The 24,984-nt window shown below is 50.3% G+C and overlaps 1 protein-coding gene across 1 annotated transcript in view; it reads left to right on the top strand.

Annotated features, from left to right (window-relative positions):
• The window catches only part of GRIK4 (glutamate ionotropic receptor kainate type subunit 4), a 126,969-nt gene that overhangs the window by 80,681 nt on the left and 21,304 nt on the right, over positions 1-24,984 (top strand). The window contains exons 7-11 of the mRNA XM_053963370.1: positions 5,101-5,262; positions 9,803-9,955; positions 11,279-11,383; positions 18,724-18,831; positions 19,740-19,943. Coding sequence (XP_053819345.1) covers positions 5,101-5,262; positions 9,803-9,955; positions 11,279-11,383; positions 18,724-18,831; positions 19,740-19,943 — 732 coding nt within the window. The remainder of the gene's footprint in view (positions 1-5,100; positions 5,263-9,802; positions 9,956-11,278; positions 11,384-18,723; positions 18,832-19,739; positions 19,944-24,984) is intronic.

Below are 24,984 nucleotides of genomic sequence, written 5' to 3' on the forward strand. Positions count from 1 at the left end.
GAAAAAAAAGAGCAGGAACAGCACAGAGTGTCCTGGGCCTGGTGTAAATCAGGTGTAAATCAGGTGTAAATCAGGTGTAAATCAGCTTTTGGTGCTGCCAGCCGGGCTGGAGGGGAGCGAGGTCAGTGCAGCCTCTGCTGAGTTTACAGCAGTGAGTTTCTCCTGCTGAGCACAGTGTTGGAGGGAATTTTGGAGGCTGTTAATCAGCAGATCCAAAAATCCAATGAAGTCCTTGCAGTGATTAGGAGGGGAGGATAAAACTGTGCGTGTGCAAGAGAGAGAGAGGAGGGATGGAGAGGGCATCTTGCTGTTGGTGCAGCCTGAATTGAGCAAACCCTGTTCCTTCCAGAGCCTTGGGGTGAGGTCAGGCTGTGGGAAGGTCTGGGTGTCCCTGGCAGTGGAAGAGCCCCTCTTTAGGCTTGTCCCCAGCCTGCAGGCACTGCTTGCTGCCTCCCTGCTGCCCAGGCACTCTGGGTTATTAAAAATGAGATAAGGATCGAGGTCCTGCACGCACACACGGGCTGCAGAGCAGGATCACCAGCAAAATCGATGCTGGAAGGAGCTCAGGAGCTGCTGCAGTGCTCAGCAGCACAGTGGCTGCTGCAGGGGGAAAAATTACCAGGAGCCACTCTCAGGAGGGACATCCCAGCATGGCAGGGAAGGGAAGGCAGCTCCACACTTGAAAATACAATTTTTTTTTTTTTGCCAGGCAGGCTGCTGTGACATGGACAATTTCCTGCTGGGCTGGAATCTGAAATCTCCATGCTGAAATCTCCAGCCACTCTTCTTGGGAAGCAGTGGAGCCAGTGGTGAGGGAAGGACTGGCCATAATTCCTGGGATTTCCTTTAGCCTAGCAGTTGATTGCTTAGCTGCAGGTTTGGGATGAGCCTCATTAGTGAGATGCTGACAGATGAATGCTGGCTTTGATGTTTTGTGTTGTAAGGCAGGTTTTTAAACCACATCTCTTTTGGGCTGCTCAGCCTGGAGAAGAGAGTCTTTGGAGAGACTTAGAGCACCTTCCAGTGCTTGAGTGTGACCTACAAGAGGGCTGGAGAGGGATTTTTACAAGGCATGGGGTGATAGGGAAGGGGGAAATGGTTCAAAGGTGAAGGAAGGTAGATTTGGATGGGATATTGGGAAGAAATTCTTCCCTGTGAGGATGGTGAAGCCCTGGCACAGGGTGCCCAGAGAAGCTGAGACTGCTCCTGGATCCCTGGCAGTGCCCAAGCCAGGCTGGACAGGGCTGGGAGCAGCCTGGGAAAGTGTCAGGGTGGAATGAGATGCTGCTTAATGTCCCTTCCAACCCAGACCCTTCCATGCCCCTGTATTTCTAAGAAGGTGCTGCCAGGTATAAATCTCTTGCTGTTTTTCACTCTGCACCTCAGTTTCCTCCTCTGTATTCCGGGTATAACAACTCCAGGGCAGGATTTGCCCCGGGGCAAGGCAGCTGGGATTTCCCACACTGTGTGAGGAGCTGCTGCCACTGCTGGGCTGTCCCAGAGTGACTCGGGCAGGGCAGGAGGGACAATTCCCTCCCAAACTCACAGGTGCTGCAGGAGCCCCGGAGCCAGCTGAGGTGGGAGAGGACTTGTGGGTGCAGAAGCCCGGTCGGGATCAGCTGATCCTCCATCCAGACCTGCAAAGCCAGACTTGCAGTGAGCACCACTTGTTCCTGATGGCTTCATGCCCCTAAAGAACGAGGGGTGTATCCCGCAGATCTGATAACTCACACCCAGCCACGCTGGGAAATCCCATCCCGCGCCTTTAGGATCGCAGAGCTCGCCTCTGTGGCTTTTATTAGCCAGGTCCTCCCAGTGCCCTCAATGCTGGGGTCATTCCACGGGGTTTGTGTGCTGCTGGGAAGTGAAGAGTGCAGGTGGAGTGCTGCAGAGAGCCAGGGAGTGACTTCATCCTCTAATAACTCCTCCAGCGCCGTCTCCCAGGGAACCCCGTGGAATTCAATTAGCTAATTGCGTGCCTAGCACTCGGGAAAATATAGAATGCCACGGAATTGCTAAGTGTTGTTATTTAACAGCACACATTTCGTGGTTGCAGCCCTGTAGTAGCAGTCAGAAAATCTACACTGTAATTGCCTGCTGGTGCCTGCTGCCGAATTTGCTGTGAGCAGAGCAAGGCCTGGGGATTTTTCTTTCGGTAAAAATGTTCATTAATTTTGGCTGCACATCCTCCGGGTCTAATTTTTTACCGAGCTCTCTTGAAACAGAATATTGACATGTGGTGGGTGTTTTAAAAAACAGAGTGGAAAGAGGGGGAGGAATTCAGGCAGGCAGGATTTGTGTCCCTGAAATTCACCTTGGCGTGATTCCTGGTGGTCTTCTCTGTGCCTGATGTTGGACTGAGATTGAGAGTCAAGTTTTGGGCAATTATTGCAATTCCTCCAATGTAGGGAGAGGGATAAAAAAAACAGTTGAATGGGAGGAAATGAGGGAGCTGCTGTTTGCACCCATCATTTTGATGGCATTTTCTGAAAGCATGTGGTTATAAAGCTGTGTTTGCACAGGTGGGGGAGGCTTGGAGTCTCCTCTAGAACAGGATGTCAGAGTTGTTTTCCTAATGGCTCTTTGCTCTTACTGCAGTGGGAATCTTCTATCCTGCAGAAGCTCCAGCCAGCACTGAGGATGAGGGAGAGTAACTCCAGGAGGAGAAAAAGGCAGCTGGGAAAGTGATTTGTGTAGGAATCAACTTTACAGTGTCTCAGAGAGAAATCCTTGGCTCTCCACCTGAAAATATCCCTGAGGCCAGGGGTTTTCCACCCCTTGTCCTGCCTGTGTTTGCCTCTTGCAGCATGGGAGGAGGGCAGGACGGGTGGGAAATCAGCTGAGAGGTGCAGGTCTGGAATAGCAAACGAGGTTTTGTTTGCAAAACGTGGGTTTGGAAATGTCAGGCATGGTGAATGAGTGTAAAAAGAGGAAAAAAAAAAACCCAACAAATAGGGACAGAAGCTGAGCTGGCAGCTCCGGGAGTATCGGGATGCTCTCACCCCTTTGCCCTCTGCAGCAAAGCCTGACCTGACCAAATCTCTCTTATCCCTCTGCAAATGAAGTGTGTCCCCCTCGGGTGGTTTATCTCCATCTCATCGCATAGGCAGCTCACGGCTCATTTCCTCCTGACCCGGCTCTGCTGCCTGCTCCGCGCTCCTCTGATGGAAAGGCATTTAATGGCCAAAGACCGGAGCTGGAGCAGCGGGAAGGGACAGGGAGCAGGGTGGAAGGGGTCGGGTCCGGGCCATGCCACCCCTGTGTGTCACAGAGGTGATGCTTTATGGACGTGTCAGCCACAGAAATGGGGTTTTCTGCAGCTGGAGGCTTGCCTGGAAAAAGATGGATATGGAGAGGGTTGGCTGTGGGAAAAGACCAAAGCTTGCACAAAGCTTGCAGCCAGTGGGGATGGGAGCAGGGCAAAGCTGCTGGTAACGTTTGAACCAGAGCAAATTATTGGCTCTAGGGGAGCCTGTCGGGGTCAGGCTTGGTCGTTTGCAGGCAGAGAGTCCTGGCAGCTGCCTCAGGGCAGGGAATTTACCCAGCGAAAGTGGGAAAAGATCCTTTCAGGGGGCTGGTTCTGACCGTGGCATTCCGCCACTCGGGGCAGGCAGGACCTCTGAGTTCAGCCCTGCGGCTGTGCCTGGCTGGGGTGAATCTCACCCCTGCCTCAGTTTCCCCACGTGAACTGAGACCACTTCATCCCCTCGCCTAGTAATTGCTTATTTAAAGATCAGAGCATAACAAAACCTTCAAAAGCTTGGAAGTGTTTCCAGGGGACAGTAAATAAATAAACACACTAATTTCAGCTGCCCCGAGGCTGGGGCGGGCTGGCACAAGATGAAACCTTGGATTTTGTGACAAAACATCTCATTTTCCTCCTGGATATCCCGAAGCCAAGAGGGCAGCGGGGCAGCTGCTCGCCTGGTGCCCTGCACGATTTGCCTCGAGGCTCTGGCTGCGGGGGGAGAGGATTTTCCAGGGGTTTGCCATCCCTCCTGCTGCTCCTCATTAGCCATCTGCCCTGCTTGCTGGGGCTGACAGGATGCCGTGGGTGAACGGATCACCTGTCAGCAAGGCAGGGGGATAATATCATTCAAATGAATCAATAGTTCACAGGCAATTTCACATTACCCAAACGTTAACGTGTCCAAAATGTGCTTCGTCCTGGCTTTGATGGCATCCCCGTGGGTCTTGGCCGGGCTGGAATAGTCTTGTAAGTCCCATGTTTGGGAGATTTACAGGAATTGCTCCTGCGTGCCCAGCAAAGATAAAAAATGGCTCGACTTGCAGGAATCTCATCCCCCAGGGGGCCCGGGGACAGCTGGATCCGTGATGGGCATCCAGCAGTTGCTGAAAGTGTCGCTCCCACCTTCTCACTCCACTTCAGCAATTAGCAGAAGAGAAATTAATGAGGAAAATGCCATTATTCCCCGCTAATAGGACAAGGAGGGCTGGACTTTGCCCCAGGCTCTGTTCTGTAGCTGCTTCCGTGGATGTGAGGAGCAAAACCGAGCCCTAAGTTTTTGCTTTATTTTTTTTTTTTTTATGTAGTTGTTTTTATACTTCTTAGCACTTGCAGAAATGCAAGAGGAGGCTCCCAACTCCAAAATTCACAGTCAAGGCACTCTCCAACCCTCCCCAGGGCATTAGGGTGGCATCTCCTCCTGGGACCTGGCAGCAGAAAGGAGCAGTGCAGGGTTGGGGATTTTTAGGGTTAGGTAGAATTTGGTTCCTCCTCCTGTGGGAAAGAACTGATTTAATTTAACAGTTGAAACTTGGTGTCACCAAATCGGGTGTGGTGATGGAACAGCTTTGCTCAGCAGGTGAGTGATGCCCTCTTTGGAGGGTTTTGGTGGGTTTTTTTTGGAATTTGGCCAATAAAGTACTGGACTTGGGTGATATCTTCATTAAAAGCCTGAAGTGAGCAGCACCCTGAGTCAAATCCTGGTTAAATCCCAGGCTCTCCCTTCCAACAGCTGCATGGGTTTCACATCCAGGATCTCACAGCTCCCGTTCCCTTCACGGGCACTGAGTGGGTTTGAAGCTTTCAGTGCCTTTTCCCCCTCTAATCCCATTTTCTGTTTCGGGCTGCTGTAGGAGTTTTCCCTCCAGCGCCTGGACAGCCTGCTGGACGACCGAGTCAACATCCTGGGATTCTCCATTTTCAACCAGTCTCATGCCTTCTTCCAAGAGTTTGTCCAGAGCCTCAACCAGTCCTGGCAGGAGAATTGTGACCACGCTCCTTTTACTGGGCCAGCAGTAAGTAAAGTCCATTCCCCTCCCCCAGAACCTCCCTGAGCTGGGAACTGTGATAGACCATGGAAAAACCTTGTGGGAAGAGCTTCAGGATGGTCCTGAGCAACTCAGGGCTAGAAACTCTGGTCTCAAATAATTTTTTGAAAGTTATTTAAATTATTAAATAATTTAATTATTTAATCCTATCTAATCTTGTGCTAAAGAGCTCAGGGATATCCCCAGGCTGCTGTTGTACCTCGGCTTGGATTTTATGGGGAGATGCTGGTCCAGGAATGGGAAGGAAGAACCAGGGCAGAGCATTTTTATTAAGTAGGTAGGAGAGGACTTGAGCTGTCAATCCGTGATTTACAAAGGAGTCTCCTGATGTGGAAAACAGCAAAGTGACCCTGAAAGTCAGAGCTGCCCAAAGGACCTTGGGGTGCAGAGCTTAGCAGAGCTTCTCTGTGCTGGACTGGGAGCACAGCTTTAAATTCAAGCCTAATCTCGATTTGGATTGTATTTCTCTGTGGGTGCAGAAGATGATGCAGCTCTGATTCATCTTTTCCCTGAAGTTTATCCCTGTGTGTTTAAACTCCAGGAAAACGGCTCGTGGAGGGGGGACTGTGGCTGCAGAAGGCACAGGAAGGGCTGGGTCAGGCACAGCTCAGGCTGAGCTGTGCTCCGTGCTCCAGCAGCTCCCTGAGGAGTGTGAGGAGTGCTCACATCAGCACTGGAGTATTCCCCAGGGATTCTGCACAACTGGGAGAGTTTGCAAAGCAGATTTGCCACATCACAGCAGCAGCTGCGGGAGGAGAGGGAGGGGGAAATATCATCAGCTGAACCTTTGCGTGGATTTTACTGAACTGAGAGCCACCTTGACGAGCTGAGCTGCTGAAAACCTCCTTATTGTCACCACAAAGGGATCCTTAAGAGGCAAAATAAGGAGATTTTTGCCCTTTGTGTCCACATCCTTTGGCTTGACTTGAGCTCCTGTGCCTGGGACCATCCTGCTCTCCCTCCCAGCCAGAGGCAGCTGCAATCAGCTTGCCCTGCTCAGTCTCCATGGGATTTCTACCAGGAAGATCCCTTTTTGGATTGCAGGGCCTGTTGAGAGGCATTCAAAACAAATTTCCTCCTCCTAGGGCAAACAGGAGACAGCAGGAACCAGCAGCAGGTGCGACGGGGAAATGAAAATTCTCATTTTAGGTTCTTACCCCACATCCAGCAAAACCTGTAGGTGGGGGGATGCCTGGAAGGACTGGAATTCTTCAAGATGCCATTGCCCAGGTGATGAGAAAAGGATTTGAGGGCAGGGAAGTTACAGAGCAGAGGTGAAATATTCCCAAGCAGAGCTTCTTTTGTCTGTGAGGTGAATCCAGGACCTTTCTGCCTCTGCTGCTGGAAATCTGGCAGGGAGCATCTCACTGTGCAGCCCTGGGAAGGAGTTATCCTGTGGGATAACTCATCCTAAAGAGAGAACAGGAAGCTCAACAGCTGGAAGTGACAGGAGGGAGGTTTCCTGTGAGCTGCAAAAAATCCCAGGGCATTCTTGCTGGAGCTGAGGAAGCATCTGACAAAAAGGAGGGAGCTGCCTGCTCTAATGCCATTCTCATTAATCACACTGCAAAGAAAGGAAATCAGAGAAAATCATTCAAATTACAGATGGCTAGATTTGGTAATTAGAATTTAGGCTAAAACAGATGTTTGTAATTAAGTGTTTATGTCATTGAATAAAATCCAGATTGCAAAGTCTATTTCCCAGGGTTTTAATGGCTTTAATTCCCCGTGTTGGGTTTGGGGGCAAAGATGCAGCTGATAATGTTTTAGGGAGAGAAGAAAAGCCCCACATGGCAAAACCCAAACCTGGGTTCATGTTTCAGTGTGAAGAATTGACAAGAATTGTCAAGAATTTGGGGATTGAGGGAAGTCCCCAAAGCCCCATGGATTTTCCATGGAGCTCCGATATTGCACAAAACCAACAGGGCTCTGCACAAATCAGGTGGTGCAGGCGAGGGAGAGAATCAATTTGTTAGCAGACAAATTGGCTTTTTTTGTGACACAGGGACAAAGCTGTGGTTTAAAATGAGAATATAAAAGTAGTGAGAGGTTTTTGTAGGTGACATGGGGAAAGCTGAGGAACGCACAGGAGGGCAGTGACAGATCCTTCTGGCTGGATCTGCCTGCAGGACATTCCAAAAGTCTCTTTTCACTCCTCTGCTGAAGGTTATGACCTCAAAACTTTGTAGTTTACCTCTGTTTCATGCAAAATCAGACTGCAGGGAAGGGATTCCTATTCCATGCCATGAAGACTTGATCCTGTGTATCTCCACACCCTCCCCAGTACTTAAATTGCTTGAAATCATAAAGGGTGCTGGCAGAAATTCTAATGAATTTTACAGAGTTCAGGAGTAAAATATTCCAATCAATAATGTCAAATGCTTCACTGAGATCTACAAGTCTCTTGCTCACCATTTAATAAGGGATTAACTGCTCAGGGAAAATGGAAATGGAAACCCAGCAGGAGAAAATGAAAAATGCTGGGCCAATGTTCTGATTTGGTGGGAAATGGGGGAAACTTTGGGGGTGAGGGGGTTGTGTTTGGTCTCAGTTTCATTTGTCCAGCTGATGTTAATATGGCTCCTGAGTCAGGAAAGGAATTGCAAATTGGGTGTGAGATCCTGTAACCTGAACAGAATTCAATTCATAATTAAAATTAAGTGCGTGGAAAGAGCTTCATGGACCAGGGGCTGAGGACAGGACAGGCTGGAGAAGCCCTGTTAGGGAAAGAATTTATATTAAAGGGTGAAAAGAAGGAGAGAAGAATTTATCAACTTCTTTAAGAATCTCTGAAAAGGCTTTCCAGGAGGGGAATGTTTAGGTCAGCCTTAGCAGGTTGGAGGAGTGAAAGGTCACTGGTGTTGTCAGAGCTGGTGTTTGGGGTTTTGATGGCATTGGGCTGGAATCCTGCCTTTTAATTTAGGATGACTTGTAGGTTTTGAGGGTTTTGTGCTGCTTTTAAAGTGTCTAATCCCACACCAGTGGGCTCAATGAGGTCTCACCACTGGTCTAAATAAGACCAAGCAGGGTTAAGTCAAAATGAACAACAGAGTGGAAGCTCAAGGTTTGTTGGGATCATTGAGCTGGGCAAGATTGTCCCTGCAGGGCCACTGGCAGCAGGGAATAAACATGGTCAGGCTCTGGGAGGAGGAGAGGATGCAGAAGCCACTGCAGGGCTGGAAGTCACAGCCAGGGTAAGGCAGGGAAAGCAGCCCCAGGCTGGAGACTGAACCCTCTGCCAGGAGCTGGGATGGGAAGAGGATGCTCTTGGAAGTATCCATGGGGAAAATGCAGCCTTGATAGTAATGATCTGCAACGGCTTAATTCCAGCAGTCAGGAGGTGACAGTAATTAAAAGTGAAATCTCAGTTGTAACAGTGAGCACAAGGGAGAAAATAGCTGATTGATAACGAGCCCAAAGCCATGGAAACTGCTGTGCATGAGTGGGAAACGGGGCTTGGTGGGCAAAGAAACCTGGGCAAAGGCAACCAAAGCCAAGGTGAGCAGGAGAGGGGATGAGCTCTGAGCCTCTGGACATCCCCTCAGCAGTGCTGTTCCAGCAGGGAACTGGAGGTTGTAGCGAGGGATGGATGATCTCTGTGGGGTCTGAAAGGCAGATTTGGCTGCTGGACAAGCAGATCTGGCAATCGTGTCTTGTGGGTCTGCCTGTCAAAGAAGTGGTTGGAGAAGGCAGCCCATGATGGCTGAAGCGGCACAGCAGGCATCGGATCTCAGGAGCAATTCCCCCTGGAAATTCCTGCTTCTCTCAGGAGCATTCCCCCTGGCCAGCAGACTGATCAGAGCCACCAAAACGCTGAAAAACCTCCCTTGATTAGGAAAGGAAAACTGCAGAAACTGAGATGGAAAGGAAAGCTGCAGAAACTGAGATGGAAAGGAAAGCTGCAGAAACTGAGATAGAAAGGACTGGGAAGCAACAAGGACAAGCAGAGATAGAGAGACGGCAGTGATGGATGAAACAAGACCACACAAAGAGCATCCCAGCTGACCCCGGGCTGTGCACAGAACACTCTCCAGCTCCAAGGTGCAGCAGGATGGGGGATTTTTGTGCTCCAAGCTGACTTTTCCCTACCTTTCTGTGGCATTCACATTCTCTGGACAGACAGACACAATTCTGTCTCTCAGGATTGCACAGAGAGAAGAAGAGAAAACAATCTTTCTCTCTGCTCCTTGGTTTTGCCCATGTGGAATGTGGTGTGGAGATTGTTCACCTGCAGGGATTGCTGGGCTGGATTCTGGTGAAGGTTGTTTGGGGTCAGTGACCAGTGGGATCCAGCTGTGGCTTGGGCTCTCAGCAGAGAGTCACGAGTTTGTAAATTAGATAGGTAAGTAAGAAATAAATATATAGAATAAAATAGTATCTATTTAAATAATATATTAATTTAATATAGTATAATTTTAATAAAGCAAGCGTTCAGCATTCCAAAGCCTTCTGATTTCTTCCCTGGCTCGGGCTCTGCCTCACTTTTGACTACACCTTTCCCCCGCAGCTGTCCTCGGCGCTGCTGTTCGACGCCGTGTACGCCGTGGTGACGGCGGTGCAGGAGCTGAACCGCAGCCAGGAGATCGGCGTCAAGCCCCTGTCCTGCGGCTCAGCACAGATCTGGCAGCACGGCACCAGCCTCATGAACTACCTGAGAATGGTGAGAGAGGGCTGAGGGCTGCTCCTGGCTGCCAGCAGCAGAGCTGGCTTTGCCCGGGCTCTTTGAAGGTAGTGAAAAGAGAGATCTGAGGGTTTGGGTTGTCACCGGCCTTGGAACAACATGAAACCCTCCCTTTTTCAGGCTTTGCTGCAGAAAAGCTGGAATTCAATTGGTGGTTTTTTTTTGTTGTTTTTTGTTTTGTTTTTTTTTTTTTAAAGTATGAATGTTTCTAAGTGATTTGAGCTCTGACTTGAGCTGATACGGGATCAGGCAGTACAATTGCTCAGAGCTCAAGGGCAAGATGTAAGTTCCCCTATGGGTTTGGACTCCTTTGAACTCAAAATTGTCATTTCTGGAACCAAACAAGCCTAAATCTGGCATGAGAACACTCTGAAATCCCATCCTTGTGAAATTGGTGGAGCTTGTGGCTCCTCAGAGTTGAGGTGACCATGCAGCAGGAACAGGTTTCTGACTCTGAGCGTAAATGAGACAAGGAAATTTTATAAAGGTTTTTTATTTATGAGAGGGTTTTTTTCCCCCCAAAGGAAAGCTCAGCTGAACCTGAGCATTGTACCACTTTGCCCCATTGTTTTAAATCCCACCTTTAGCCAGGGACAGCAAAATCCTCCAGCTCCCCACAGCTCTGCTGCTCGAAGACCCAGTGGCCTTAGCCTTGGGATGGAGGGAGGCAGTGAGGGGATGTGGAGCTGGTTTTTCCAAAGCAAGGAAATCTGGGGAGTCCTCCACCTCGTGCTGCTGATTCCCTGCTCGTCTCCACGTCTTTTCTCCTCTGGCCAGACTCCAAAAATAATTAGGACTGAGCTAAGAGGGTTGCATTGCTGCTCCTGCTGGAAGTGTGGGGTGTGTGGGGCCATCCCTCCTGTCTCTGGACAGAGAACTCTCAGAACTTTGGGCCTGGAAGCCAAAGCTTAGAATTAAACACAGGATTTGATTTGAGACCTTGGAAAAGGCCTCCAAACTTAGGTGCTAGAAGTGAGAATGTGGATTTATAGTTTAGAGCAGAGACACGTTAAGCTAAGTTTAGAGTTTGAGACTACATTTTTTTAAAGCTTGATGAGGCTTTACATTCTTTGCTGGAATCCACTTTGGTCCTGAACCTGTGGAGACACAAGCGTGTGCTTTGCCCCAGGTTATTAGTGGGAATGGACATTCAATTTGGACCTTCAAAATTTGTTCCCTTTCTGGGTTTCTGATCAGGACTAAAGGATTTTCTTTCATTTTTGCCTGTGTACTGTTAGACAAATGCCTGCAGTGGGGTGGGGCAGCCTCGCTGGGCGCTGTAACTGAGTCTCTCTTGGACAGGTAGAATTGGAAGGTCTCACCGGCCACATCGAATTCAACAGCAAAGGCCAACGCTCCAACTACGCCCTGAAAATCCTGCAGCACGCTCGTGGTGGCTTCCGGCAGGTGAGAGCAGCCAGGGGAGGGCTGGGAGCGTGTCCTCGCCTCAGGGGGATGCTCTGGGGACCAAAAGGGGCTGTGAACCCCCCTTGTTTGCACCGTGAGGTGTTCAGGGTGCCACCTCAGCTCTGGCTGAGCAAACTCAGCGTGTTTGACTTCATCAGGAACGCGCCTCGGGATGGTTTGGATTTGTTTTAATCCATCAGGCCCTGGAGGGGGTGATGGCAGAGTGACCCTGTTGAGCCAGGGACGGGCGAAATGACTCGCACGGTTTCAGAAGGCAAAATGAGCATTTATTCAAAAGCACTTCTCTCTTTTATAGAGAACATAATGAACATTCATTCCATTGGTCTTAGAGTAAAAACATTTCACCTGATTGTTACTCTGGACTTAGGTCAGTGTGGCAGAACAGATCTATGAACAATGTGAATGGAAAGCAAGATAATAGATTGTTTATAGATTGTTAATAGATAAAAAATAATAGATTGTTTACATTCCTCTCAGACTTTTTTCCCAGGCTTAGCCTGGCAGAAATCTTTCTCTTTTTCTCTCTGACTGAACTGAGAATATCCACAGCAGAGCCAATTTCTGGCCTGTCACAGGTGCTGATTCGGGGCAGGGAGTCTGTGCCAGGTGCAAGCTCACACTCACACTCCTTTAGTTCTTAAGCTTGCAGCTGCATTTGCTTAAAATTATTCGGATGGGGGGAAAATGTGGGGAATTTTCTATGAAATGGGAAAAAAAAATGGGTACTGTGAATCTTTTCAAACTGCTTCTGGGAGAGAAAGCAAATGGGGCGACCCCATGTGAGGAGCTCCCCATCATCTCCCCCCTGTGAGGGGAAGTTCAAGTTCATTTCACTCTGGGTTTATGGCTCCTCTCTAACAGGTTTGCTCAGCTCACACTCATTTACTTTTTGTCTCGGTGCTCGTAGGTTCCTCACAGCTTTCCTCTGCCCACAGAACACCGAGCAGATTTCACTAAAATCATTAATTTGAGTGGTATTTCCTCATCTCACACTTTCTGCCCAAGCCATATTTTCTTGTTTGAGCTGAAGTTGAGGATATCAGACTGATGAGATTACATGACACAAATCCAAGGAATTTGCTGGTAAATCCAAATCTTATTCAGGAGAAAAAAAAAAAATACAGGTCCCAGAAAAAAAAAGAAAAAAAGGGGGTTTCATCTGTCTTGTTTCCCTGCTGACAGCTTCACTGATGCCCTTTTCTCAGAGATTGCCACTTCTAGATGCTGGCAGAGAACAAAAGCTATTGTACCCTACCCTCACCAACAGAGCGTTTTGGCACCAGGAACCCTCTCCTGGCCTGGCAGCAGTGAATTTCAGCCTTGGCAAGGATGTTACCTGCCAGTTCTTACCTGTCAAGCGACAGCTTGGCTTTGATGCTGCCTTTCTCTGAGCGAGCAGGGGGGGATTGGGATGGCATTTTCCCCACAGAGATCTCTCACAGCATCAATGCCCTTTTAATCCTCTCCCAAACCCATCACCCTCTGAACAGAAGTGACAGATCCAAGCCCATCTGCATTAATAAGAGAACAAATTCAGCTGGATTCAGGAAGGAAAATGCTGCAAAGCTCCCTGTGACAGCTTTGGTTTTGATGTGTTTCAGTGTGGCAGGGACTGCACGTTACACTCACAGGTCCTCTTGGAGCAGAGCTTCTCCCAGAGCTCCATGGGGAGCTGTGACTGCAGCCTGATCTGCCCTGAGACTAAAGTCTCATCTCTTCCCCACAAACCTGCCGTGACAGGAGAAAACCTTTGCTGACCTGTCGTAACAGCTCGGTAAAAAAAAAGGAGCTTTGTGTCTGTGACATGCCCAGGGAAGCTGCGCTGGGATCAAGCTTTCCAAATTCCCCATCAGGCTGCAGGGGGGATGAAGCACTTCCAGCCACAGGGAGAAAGTGCTGGAAGGACAGGGCAGTCCCTCGGGGGTGGCTGCGAGCCCTGCCCTGTCACAAACCCACCAGGAAAGAGCTGATTTTTATAAAACTGCTCCTGTCTCAGCTTTTCTGCCTTCTCTCCCTTTCTCAGGGAGCTTTTGTGATCCACAGCAGTGCCCAGAGGGGTGTCAGGGCCCCTCCCAGCCTCAGGGAATTTGCTGAGATGTGTTTAACTGGGAAGAGCATCCCCAGAGAGCTGTGAGACCCATCAGGCTCCTGCCCAAACTGCCTCCCCTCCATGTTCCTGCAGAGAAAAGCCAAAGGCAGCTCTGCTGTGCCATAAATGGTTATTTTCTTGTTGCCAGCCTGGCTTCTTTTAATGAAAAGGACTAAATAAATCATTAGAAATATTTTAATTAAAGGAACGGGGTAAAGAACAGGCATTCACATCCTGGAGACAATCTTGCTCCCAAGGGTTGTACCAACTGATTTGTTTGAAACACTTCTATTCCCTGCTTAGTTTTAACCAAGCTCATTCCTCTCTTCCTCTCTTTCCCTCTCCTCCTCTCTCCCTCCATCCAGTGAAGCCACAGGGACTTCCAGCTCGTCAGCTTTGATGGAGAGCTCACTGAATTTTGAGGCTGATCCAGCCAGGAAGCAAATTAGAGACACTTAGATTCTCTAACTTGCTGCTGCTTTTGGGCAAGGAGAGGCAGGGCTTTTTGACATCCAATTTTTAATACATTTATGTAACGCACCAAACGCGTCTTTTCCTGATTTAGCTCAACCAGAGGAATTTTTTCCACAGCCATATGAGAGCTGCTCTCTCTGCTCACAGGATGCTCGATAAAGCACAGGCTCATTAATGTGCTGGTGATCTATAGATCTGACAAGGGCTGTGTTTGCTAAATGTCATCTTTTTAATTTTTTTCCCCCCCTTTCTTTGCCCCTCTAAAAAACACTGCAGAGTTCCAGCAGAGTGATTTGCTGTAAATCACGAGCTGAGGTTTGGGAACTTTTTTTTAATTTTTAAAGTTTTTTCATATTTTTTTTTTCCCCACCTTTTTTGCCCCTCTAAAAAACACTGCAGAGTTCCAGCAGAGTGATTTGCTGCCAATCGTGAGCTGAGGCTTGGGAACTTTTTATTTATTTACTTATTTATTTATTTATTTATTTATTTAATTTATTTTACCCCCTTTCTTTGCCCCTCTAAAAAACACTGCAGAGTTCCAGCAGAGTGATTTGCTGCCAATCACGAGCTGAGATTTGGGAACTTTTTCTTTTTTAATTTTTTTTTTCATCTTTTTATATTTTCCCCCCTTTCTTTGCCACTCTAAGAAACACTGCAGAGTTCCAGCAGAGTGATTTGCTGCCAATCACGAGCTGAGATTTGGGAACTTTTTCTTTTTTAATTTTTTTTTTCAACTTTTTATATTTTCCCCCCTTTCTTTGCCACTCTAAGAAACACTGCAGAGTTCCAGCAGAGTGATTTGCTGTAAATCATGAGCTGAAATTTGGGAACTTCATGGGGGAGGTGATTTAGGGAGGGGAAGGGGGAAGCTGCAGACCCTGACCCCAGCTCTCCCCATCCTCACTGAAGCCCATCAGTCTCCGCTGAACCACAGGCCCTGCTGGTGTCCTGAGACAGAGCAGTGCAAGGGCTGGGGCTGTTAATTGGGATGTTGATGAGATACAGATGAGCTCCCCACCAATAGCTCTGGGACCCTTCTCAGTCCCTGCCACATCAAACATTTTTAATTTAGCAGCAGCTAATCAGCCTCGGTGGGACCGGTTCCTCTTCAGCTGCTGCCCCCAGGAACAGCCCAGGGACAGGTTCTGCCAAGAGCTCGATGGCTTCTGCCCCCAGGACCTGCCAAACTCAGGGTGTGCCACTACAGCCCTGCCTGGGCCGTGCCAAGTGTCAATCACGTGGCCCAGAGGGGACATTTGGGGAGGAGGGGACATCTGGGGGATGCTGGCGGCCTCAGCGGTGAGGTGTGTGTGCATCCCGTGGTTCTTTGGTTTAACAGTTGATGCTTTCAGTGCTAATTTCAGAGCAGGAACTTTTGCCTCCTTGCTGTGCTGGCATCAGCGGTGTCCCTCAGGAATCCAACCCCGTGGCAGTGTCCTCAGAGGGATTTCCTTCATTTGTTTGATTCCTTTTTTCCCTTCCCAGTCACTCGCAGATTCCCTCTCCTTGGGGCACCTTGATTGCGTTGTGCACTCCTCCCTTTTCCCGGGGACACAGAGGGGAGGAGATGATGGCTGCAAGCTGTGGGACAGCACCTGTAATCAGAGCCCACAAGGTGCCTGTTGCTGTCTGCCTCTTCCAATACCTGGATTCAGGACTGGCTTTGCCTTAATTTGAAGCTGGGAATGGGGATGGTAAATACCTGCGGTGCCTCTGAAGCTCGTGGAGAAGTCTTGCCCTGTCATCTCCATGCCTACAGAAAAATAAGCAGAAGATTGCATTAAAATCGCTACTTTGAGGGGTATTTCATCACCTCACACCACGAGGAGCCTCAACGCTTCTGCACACAGGGTGGAAGGAGCGAGCCAGAAATGCTCCACATGGGGATTTTCTACAGACATGAGAAATCTTTCTGTGCCACCAACCCAAATAGCACCTTTTTCAGAGCAGCTAAATCGAGGCACCCCAGCTGCCTGTGGGGATGGAGCAGTGGCACGAGCAATGGCACTTCCCTGCTCCTCCCAGGCTCGAGGCTTTCTGGGCTGCTTCACGCTCCCAGTTTCACAGTTTGTGCTTGCCTCGAGGTACCTGTGGGTGTTTGAGGCAGGGCTGGAGCTCCTCGGGGCACAGGGAGGTGCTGGGAGGTGCAGAGGTGATGCCGTGGATGTCCCACATCCCTGAGGACATGGAGGGAACTTTCTCCACCCAGGCCCTGGGCTGTCACCTGTCACCAGGTCACATAATCCCTCTCAAAAGGTGTTGAGCTCCAGCTTGCACCCAGCTGGTTGTGCTGCCCTCGTTGCTCTTCTAGGACAGGTGTCACTCCAGCTCCTCTGATCATTAGGAACCTCTCCCCTGGTTTGTCAGCCTGTTTATTTCTGGCTGGTTTGTATGCATTTGTTTTTGTGCCAACGCCATCGTTTCAGCTTCAAAATGCTGTTCTACCTCTTTGCTACAGACCTCCTCCACCTGAAGTATTTATAAAGACAAATCACATCCTCTACTTAAAAACCCTGAGTCCTAAAACCCCTGAAGTCCTTGTCCAGGGCCTTGACAAACAGGATGGTCTCACCCCTGCCGTGTGGAGCATTTGATTGTTTTCTAAAAAACTTAGCAGATGGATATGTTTTCTGTTTTCCAGAGGCTCTTTATATGTAGATAGAGATGATTAAAATCACCTTGACATCCATCTTGCAGAAGAGGGATGTGAGGGGCCCAGACTCCCTCTGCCACTGCAGAAGCAGCAGCATGAGGAGCTTTGTCAGCCCGTGAGGGGCACAGGGGTGAGCTGGGGCCAGCCAGGATGGGGGGAAGTGCCCCAGCACGTGGGATTCATGGCCTTGGTGCCTTTAAAAGCAAGGTCAAACCCACAGCACTGTCAGGAGAACAGGCAATTAGTCTCTGCACGTGCCAGCAGGGGAGGGACAAATTGGAGAACAGCGAGGGCTGTTAAAATTAAAGTTAATCTGTCACTAATCTCTGGTTGAGAAATCCGGGAGGGAAGAAAAATTAGGCAATGTTTGTGAGTGATGACTCGCTCTGAGAGGCGATTGCTGCAGAGGGGCTGCTGCTCAGCAATCAGAGCAGAGCTGGGGAATGCAGGGGGGGATTCACCCTCCTGGGATTCAGACCCTGTGCAGCCCAGTGCAAGCTGTGCTCCAAGGGCTCCCTGCTCGTGAAATGTGTGGGAAATCTCCCAGTTTGGGGCTGTTGTTCCCAGAGCGAGCCCTGCACTAGGAATGGTGCCAGAGATCCAGGAGGGTTTGGACAAATCTCTCAGGCACGGGGTGGGATTGCTGGGCTGTCTGTGCAGGGCCAGGAGCTGGGCTTTGATGATTCTGAGTGCAAAGCTGTCCTGCTTGCCCTTCCCACTGCTCCTTGTGCCTTGGGATGAGGAGGTTGGATCTGGAACTCCTCACGGGTTCCCACTGTGGCTCTGAGTCACTTGGGCTGGATTTGCACCTGGGACAGGAAAGGACTTGGCCCTTCCCTCAACACCCAGAGGCATTCGGTCTGTCAGGGTGTCTGTGCTGGGCTCAGATCCAAGCCACCCCCAAGTCCTCGAGCCTTTGGTCACACCAGAGGCCAAGCAATGCCCAGAGCAGGCACAGAGTCGGTCCCAGGGCTCCACACCACCTTCCCTCCCCTGCACATAGCAAGATTAACCCGTGACAGAAAGGAAAATCAATTAGTTCCTCCCAGCCTGACAGCGAGAGGATAACCTGCCTCAGTCCCAATGCCACAGGACGGACATGGGTGGGCATGGATTTGCTCTGGAGGAGCTCTGAAGACTCCCCTGCACCTTTGGTGTCACCCACTGCCTCTCAGGGCCACAGCACCCCACTAGAGAGGTGTCAGAGGACACCAGCAGAGGGCTGGAACCTGATGGGACAGAGGAGGAAAAGGGGGTTCAGAGGGAGCTGGCCTCCCTCAGCCCCCCTGTATCCACGAGGAAAAGCAGAGGAGGAAAAGCAGACACACTTTTAAGGACAATAAGAGAGCAGGAGTTTAATTTGCATGTTCTGAACGAGCTGCTGGAGATGCTGATCTCCCTGCCCAGAGCTCTGAGTGAAGGTGATTAGGCTCTTGAAGTTAAAATTAGGTTTTGTGGAATATTTCTCCCCGCTGGCTGAAGGCAGTTGTGTCACAGCTGAATCAGGATGTCCTCCTGAGCCTGGGGGGACTGGTTCCTGCCCTCCACGCTGGGAATTTGGCTTTGCTGCAGCCACACCGATGCTTGGGTGGGTAAATTGGTGTGATGAGCCTGAATCAAAGGATTTGGAAGTGCCTAATTGTGGTAGTTAAGAGCTGGAAGAGGAGTCGTGGAGCAGCACCACTGAGAAGGTGGCTTTGTCCCATCACCTGCCACCAAGGTGGGGGGCAGAGGCTCCCAGCACCACGCTGGGAGGGACAAGCCCACAGATTGGGGATTTCTGGCTAAGATGGACCCGTTTGGTGGCATCTGGGGACAACACACCAGGCTGTGTGCCTCCCAGGGAGCTGCCCAGCTCACAGCTTTGTCCCCGTGCAGGGCTCTGCAGGGAGGACACGTGGGAAGGCAGCACAGGGCCAGGGCTGGCCCTGCAGAGCAGGTGGGGGTGTGCACAGAGGGTTAATCTCTCTGCTGACCCTTTCTGGGGTTGTGAAGGTAATGGAGCATCCCTAAACAGGCCAGCTCGAGGGCTGTCACTCACCAGAGCCATATGGGCAGTGACTCGCCCTATAAATCCCCTTATTGCGCTGTTTATCTCTCCAGATTGGCCACTGGCACGTCTCTGAAGGGCTCAGCATGGACAACAGGATCTTCTCCTCCAACATATCCGACAGCCTGTTCAACACCACGCTCATCGTCACCACCATCCTGGTAAGGGAGGGGGGCACCTGCAGTTCCCATCGGGCAGCCCAGCCCTCAGGGGGGGGGTCAGCTGGAATCCTGCTCCCTGCTCCTGCCCCTCAGCGCTGATTTCACACAGCAGGTCTCGAATTACAGCGTGGGGGGCAATTCCTGGCAGTGTAATTAAGCTCAGGTCGATGTTGCATATGGAAATGGCATTTGATGGGTTCAGAGGGGGCTGGGATGGGGACACGCTGCCAGTGTGCATCCAGCTTGGAATTGGGTTCTTGTTTGGTGTACAGCTGCTGAGTTGGAAGGGACATTTGCCCCTTCTACCCATAAAGTTATAAAAATTGGCCAAGATGGGCAGGATTTTTATGAAAACTTGGCACCACAAAGTTTCCTTCTAGGTGCTGCCTGTCCAGTGCTTTTTTTGCTCCTTCTTTAAAGACACCCCAACTCCTGCCTGTCCCCTCACATCCCACAAAGTTTGTTGAAAAGGGGGCAGACTGGAGAAACGTCTCTGTGCCAGGAGAGATTGAAGTCTAGATGTCCTGCCATGACTCAGAGAAGTCACTGGGCCACTCTTGCACTCCCCAGTTGGAAACAGCACCCAAATCATCATCCCTTAGCTCTGCTTCGTGTCCTAAACCAGGATAAATCTGCACCTCCACAGAGCAGGGGCCAGGGAGCGCCAGTGTGGAGACAGCTCTGAGAGCTTGGCACCACCTGAGCTCCCAAGCTTTCCTCATCAATTACATGGAGTTTGAGAGGGATCCATTGTGCTGGGATGTGCTTTTCGGGCTCAGAACTTGATGTTTTCTGAGGTTCCTCCCAAACCAAGCCACCCTGTGAGCCCCTGGCACTGCCCTCCCTGCTCCGTGCTGGCGGGACGCCTCGGCTAAGATGGGAATGACAGCTGCCCAGTTTCACTGCAGGAAAACCCTTACTTAATGCTGAAGTGGAACCACCAGGAGCTGGAAGGCAACGACCGCTACGAGGGTTTCTGCGTGGACATGCTGAAGGAGCTGGCAGAGATCCTGCGCTTCAACTACAAGATCCACCTGGTCGGGGACGGCGTCTACGGAGTCCCCGAGGCCAACGGCACCTGGACAGGGATGGTCGGGGAGCTGATAGCTCGGGTAAGTGGATTAGCTGCTCTTTTAAACTCTGCTCTGCTGGGCTTTGGAGTTGTAAAGCCCCGGTAATTTGTGATTGTCTTCGTTTGGAAAGACAGGTGTCTGCTAAGGAAGGCAGGAGCCTCCCCTGAAATGGGGAAAAAAAAAGAGCCCCTCCTTCCAAATTGTTATAAATTTTGAAATTAAGGGGGGCTCTCAGGCAAAAATATGGGAGCAGGAATAACAGTTCTTTATTAGGGAAGAAAATAAAAAGATAAAATAAACAGCACAGTGAACCAAAACAACACTGCCAGAGTCAGAACACAACCTGACACCCTGTTAGGGTGTTGGCCACAGTCCAATTGGAATTGTGGCTGCAGCCCTCCTGGAGTGTCAGCTGTGGTCCTGCTGGAGCAGGGATCCTGTAGAAAAGGGTGCAGTTCATCTTCCTGCAGTGGAGGAGGCAGCTGTTCCTCTGGGAAATCCAGCGCAGGAAAAGCCGTGCTGGTGTTCCAGAAACTCCAGGTTGTATCCAGGTAGGAACGCTTGGCTCCTCCCTCTGGGCGGAGCATCTCCCAATGGGATGCTGTCACTTGTATCAGTCACCAGTGACATTCAATAGGCCATTAACAGCAGATATCTCCCCAGAGGGAGGATTGGTTGTGGAAGAAATAAAGAAAACTGCCCAATTAACAGAAGACAACTGCCACACCTCTATCAGATGGCAATTGAATACATCTTGCCTTGCAATCTAGGACAGTGATGATGAGGATGGATGGGGTTTTAGTCCGTTCGGGAGGCTTGGAGCAGACGATTGGCGCTTAACGTGTTCTCCTGATGGCAAATGTGTTTCTTGGGGTGGTGTGGCGGTGTGGGAAGACGTCAGAGCAAGAGCAGGGCCGTGGGATGCTCTCAGGAGTGCTCACTTTGTTGGGAAGGAAGTTCCGACACTGGGATCCCATGTGAGAACTCATTGCACAATAGATTATTTTCCTGGCAGAAAGATTAACGAAAACTTGCAACAGGAAAACGCAGAGCTTGGTAGAAGCTGAAAAAATTTTCCAAACAACACTGGAATGGAAGCAAGTGCAAATCCCATTTCTGCCTAGAAAAGTTTTGGCAGATTCAGTTCAGCTGCTTAACTCAGTGTTGCTTTTGGAGAAGCACATTTCCTGTTTCCTTGAAGTGCATGGCCGGAGATCTTTTCACTGCTCTGCTCTGTGGAGCTGCTGCCCAGCAGCAAAGCCGAAAACTGAATTATTTTGCTGGGTTTGACAATAATTCTGTGTACACCTGGGCTCAGCCAGCCTGGAGCCTTCTCCCTGCTCTTTGTTTTCCTCTGTGGAATTTCCCAGGCTTCCTGAAGCTCAAACACAGCCCACAGAATGCTCTGAGATCCTTAGGAAAATAGGCTTAGCCACAGCTAACGGTGGGATTGATGCTATTTAAGCCAACACTTCCTCACTGGTTCCTGCCTTGTCATTCCTGACGTGCCCCTGAGAGCCCAGTGCCACTTTCCCAGCTGGTGACAAATCCATGGTGACGTGGGTTGGTGATAATCGCCCCACTGTGGGAGAGGAGACCCTGAGTCATTTGCTTTCTGCAGAGCAGAGGAGCAAGGGTCCAAATCCATCCCCTGTGGCTCCAGGCAGGGATCTGAGGCTCCTGCCAGATCTTTCCTCCCTGGAAAATGAGCATCACTTCACTCTGTGGTTTATTGGGCACAGTGGAATTTGGTTGGAAGTTGGGCTCGAGGATTTTGGAGGTCTTGTCCATGATTCTGTGGTCTTTAATGGTCCATGATCTCTAGAAATGCCCACTGGCACCTTCTGCTTCTTCCCCACGTGGTGAAGGGCGATGTTCATCCCACTTCAGGAGTATCAACTGGCTGTTTGAGGTCAGCTGGGACAACTGTTTGTCTGAAAGAGGGAGGGATTTTGGGTTTTCTGAGGGTCACAGACAGGGCACTGAACAGACTGGAGACTCCCCTGAGCTCTCCCTGTCTCTGGGGTCACCCTTCCCCGAGCACTTGCTGCTCTCAACGCCAGCTGAGATCCCACCTCCATCTGCTCTTCTAAAAGAGCTTCTGTGAGGCTGTTTGCAAATGCTCCAGGCTATTGGCATCGTTTTTACCCATCTTTGTGTCTCTGTGTGTGCACACACACACACACAACTACACTCCTGCAACATTCCTTTGGGGAGGCAAGAGGGAAGGAGCTGAGAGCTCAAAAGAAGGGAGCAGCCATCAAACTTTTGGCCTACTAACCTTGGCAGTGCCTCTTCATTAAATGGGACCTTCTGGAAGGTTGTTTTTCTCCAGTGATGAGTATTTTAACTCCATCTTCACACAGAAACCGTTTGTTTCTTCTGCAGCTTGAGCTTTATTTAGGAGGGTTTTTTGATTCTACAGGGCAGAGCTGTCAGAGCCTGTGAGGCTGGATCACAAATTGGGGAAGAGAAACAGCTTTGTCTCTTGTTCTCCCTCTATCCCTGAGAGTTTTTATAATGGTTTCAGCAAGTTTTTGATCAATCCCAGGCACTGGGCTCAGGTCAGCCAGGGCAGAGCTGGGTGTGCTTGGTGTTGTGTTTATTCATGGCTGCCTGGGATGTTGTTTTTTGAGGGCATTGCACTGCCCAAGGGGCTTCTGTCCACCCTTGACAGTCAGTTCCCAAGGGAATTTATCCTTGATTCCAGCCCCTTGTTCAGCCCTGTCCCATGGGATCCAGCAGATCCTGTGTTGGGTGCACATATTCCTCTTTCAGTGGATTTATATATTATATAAATTATATATATATATATATTTATAATTTTACTCTGCCCCTTTAAGACAAAAAGGGGATCAGATGGGGCACAAACCTCTCATAAAAGTCCCCAGTTCTTCCCAAAAATGAAAGCTCTGCCTCTGTCCAGCACAGTATCATTATAGGAAAATAATTTTGCCTTGATGCTGATCAGCCATCAGAAAATAAGGTTTGACTCACACTCACTTAACATGCAGGACCAAAAGGTCACAGAATTACCAACCTCCCCGGTAATCCCTCTGTGGCACGGAATCTCCTCAGAGCAACTCTAGGCTATTTGGGAGAAAAGATTTCATTTTATTGCTCCTAAATTAACCAGCTATTGATTTATTCTTAAGCGCTGGGAATTCCATTACAGCTAATTGTGCACCCTGATATGATTGAGCAGGATGCTGTACAAACATAAATCTGTTGTTGACTCAAATTCACCAGCACACATCTTATTGACCTGCTCACAAAACAGGTTGGGAGGTAAGGAAGAGGGCAGCTGGGATGGCTTTGGAATCCTGTACAGTTTGTGATCAGCTCATGGAGGTTTGGCTTGGGAGAAGTCACTTGGAAGGACTCGGAATCACGGAATGGTGATTTAGTGTCAACCCCCTTTTATGCCTTCCACTATCCCAGGTTGCTCCAAGCCTCATCCAGCCTGGCCTTGGACATTCCCAGGGATGGGGCAGCCACGGCTTCTCTGGGAATTCCATCCCAGCCCCTCACCACCCTTCCAATTCCTTCCCAATTTCTCTTTCAGTTCAAAGCCTCTCCCCATTGCCCTGTCACTCCAGTTCCTGATGAGGAGTTCCTCAAGCCCATCCTGCAGTGAGACATGTCACAAAGGCAGAAAAGCCTGGCCTGATTTGTCCCTCTGAGCATGCAGGGCAGGGAGATGGAGCACTCTGCTCATTCCTGCAGTGAGCAGGGCACTAAAGCCATTCTCCCTGTCAGCCTTCCTGGCTCTGGCACAGACAAACAAACAAGGGAGAGCAGCAAATCTTCTCATCTCCTCCTTTCTGGCATCAGAGACTTAAAGGGCATTTGGGCTGGAAGAATTACATCCTGCTCCTTGCTGCTGCAGTGCAGCTCTGGCTCAGAGTCCCTGATGGTGCCTGTTCTTCCCCTTCTCCCTCTCTCCAGCACATCCTCGAGCTGAAATGAATTCTCTGGTGTGACTCAAACCAAGGGATGCATTTTCACAGCACCATGACAGCCTCAGCCTTGTCCCACCATGCCTGCTGGAATCTGGCCAGGATCAGTGGTGATCAAAGCCCTTTTTTAAGTGAAGGACATGAAGCCCATCTTGTCCAGCCTCAGGAGCAGCAACACCAAGAGCAGGAAATCCCTTAAAGCTTTGGGGTGCTGGTTTTCCTTGCTGGTGGCCAGGCACTGCTTTCCCTTCAGCTGCTCCAAAGCTGGGGAACGGCAGGAAGGGGAAAGGAGGGAAAGACTCTCCAGAGCTGGCAGAGTCCTGCTCTCCACTCGCAGTGGGTGCTGGTGTGTGCAGAGAAAAGCTGTGTGTGGCTGAAGGGGGGCAGGGGGAGGCTGTTTGCAGGCCGTGGTGGTGGCAGCTGTGACAAGGGGGGCTCCAGGAGAGGGGCAGTGGGGGGCTGTGCAAGCACGGCGAGGGCACAGAGGGGTCTGCAAAGCACTGCTGGAAAATCAAACCCGGGATGGGGAGGGTGGTGTGAGCTGGGCTGGTCTCACTGCTGTCCCTGCGTGCTTCGGGTCCCTGGTGCCTCACCTCAGCTGGCTTTGCCACAGGCAGGGTGAACACCTGGCACAGGCTCTGTCCCCCCACCTGGCCACAGAGAGAGGCCAGGTGAGGAAACATGGGCGAGGGCAGACTCCAGGCTGACACCTGCACTGAGTGCTCACCCCACGCTGGCTGGGGCTTGCAGGGAGAGCTGCAGCCTCCAGGGTTTCCAGGCTGTCACTTCTGATATGGCAGAATGCACAGTTGTCCTTAAAAAAACCCCAGACACCTGTTTGGAGTGCCCCTCGTGCCTTTGAATGCAAGAACTGGGCATCATCCGGGCATCAGGGAGTGGCATGGAGGAGCAGAGAGCCTCTGGAGATCCTCCTGCAGAGAGCAGGGCCACCTCCGCATGGATGGGCCTCCACTGGGGCACCCTCCAGGGCTGCTGGCTCTGCAGTGGTGGGTCCTGAAGCTTGAACAGCTATTTCACCTTTCTGGGAGGCTTTTTGAGCACAGGGACAGTGCAGAAGAAGGGTTTGCTGGCCCTGGTCGTGCTGTCAGGGCTCGGTGGGC

Source organism: Vidua chalybeata, chromosome 23 (assembly GCF_026979565.1).
Source record: "Vidua chalybeata isolate OUT-0048 chromosome 23, bVidCha1 merged haplotype, whole genome shotgun sequence".
NCBI lineage: Eukaryota > Metazoa > Chordata > Aves > Passeriformes > Viduidae > Vidua > Vidua chalybeata.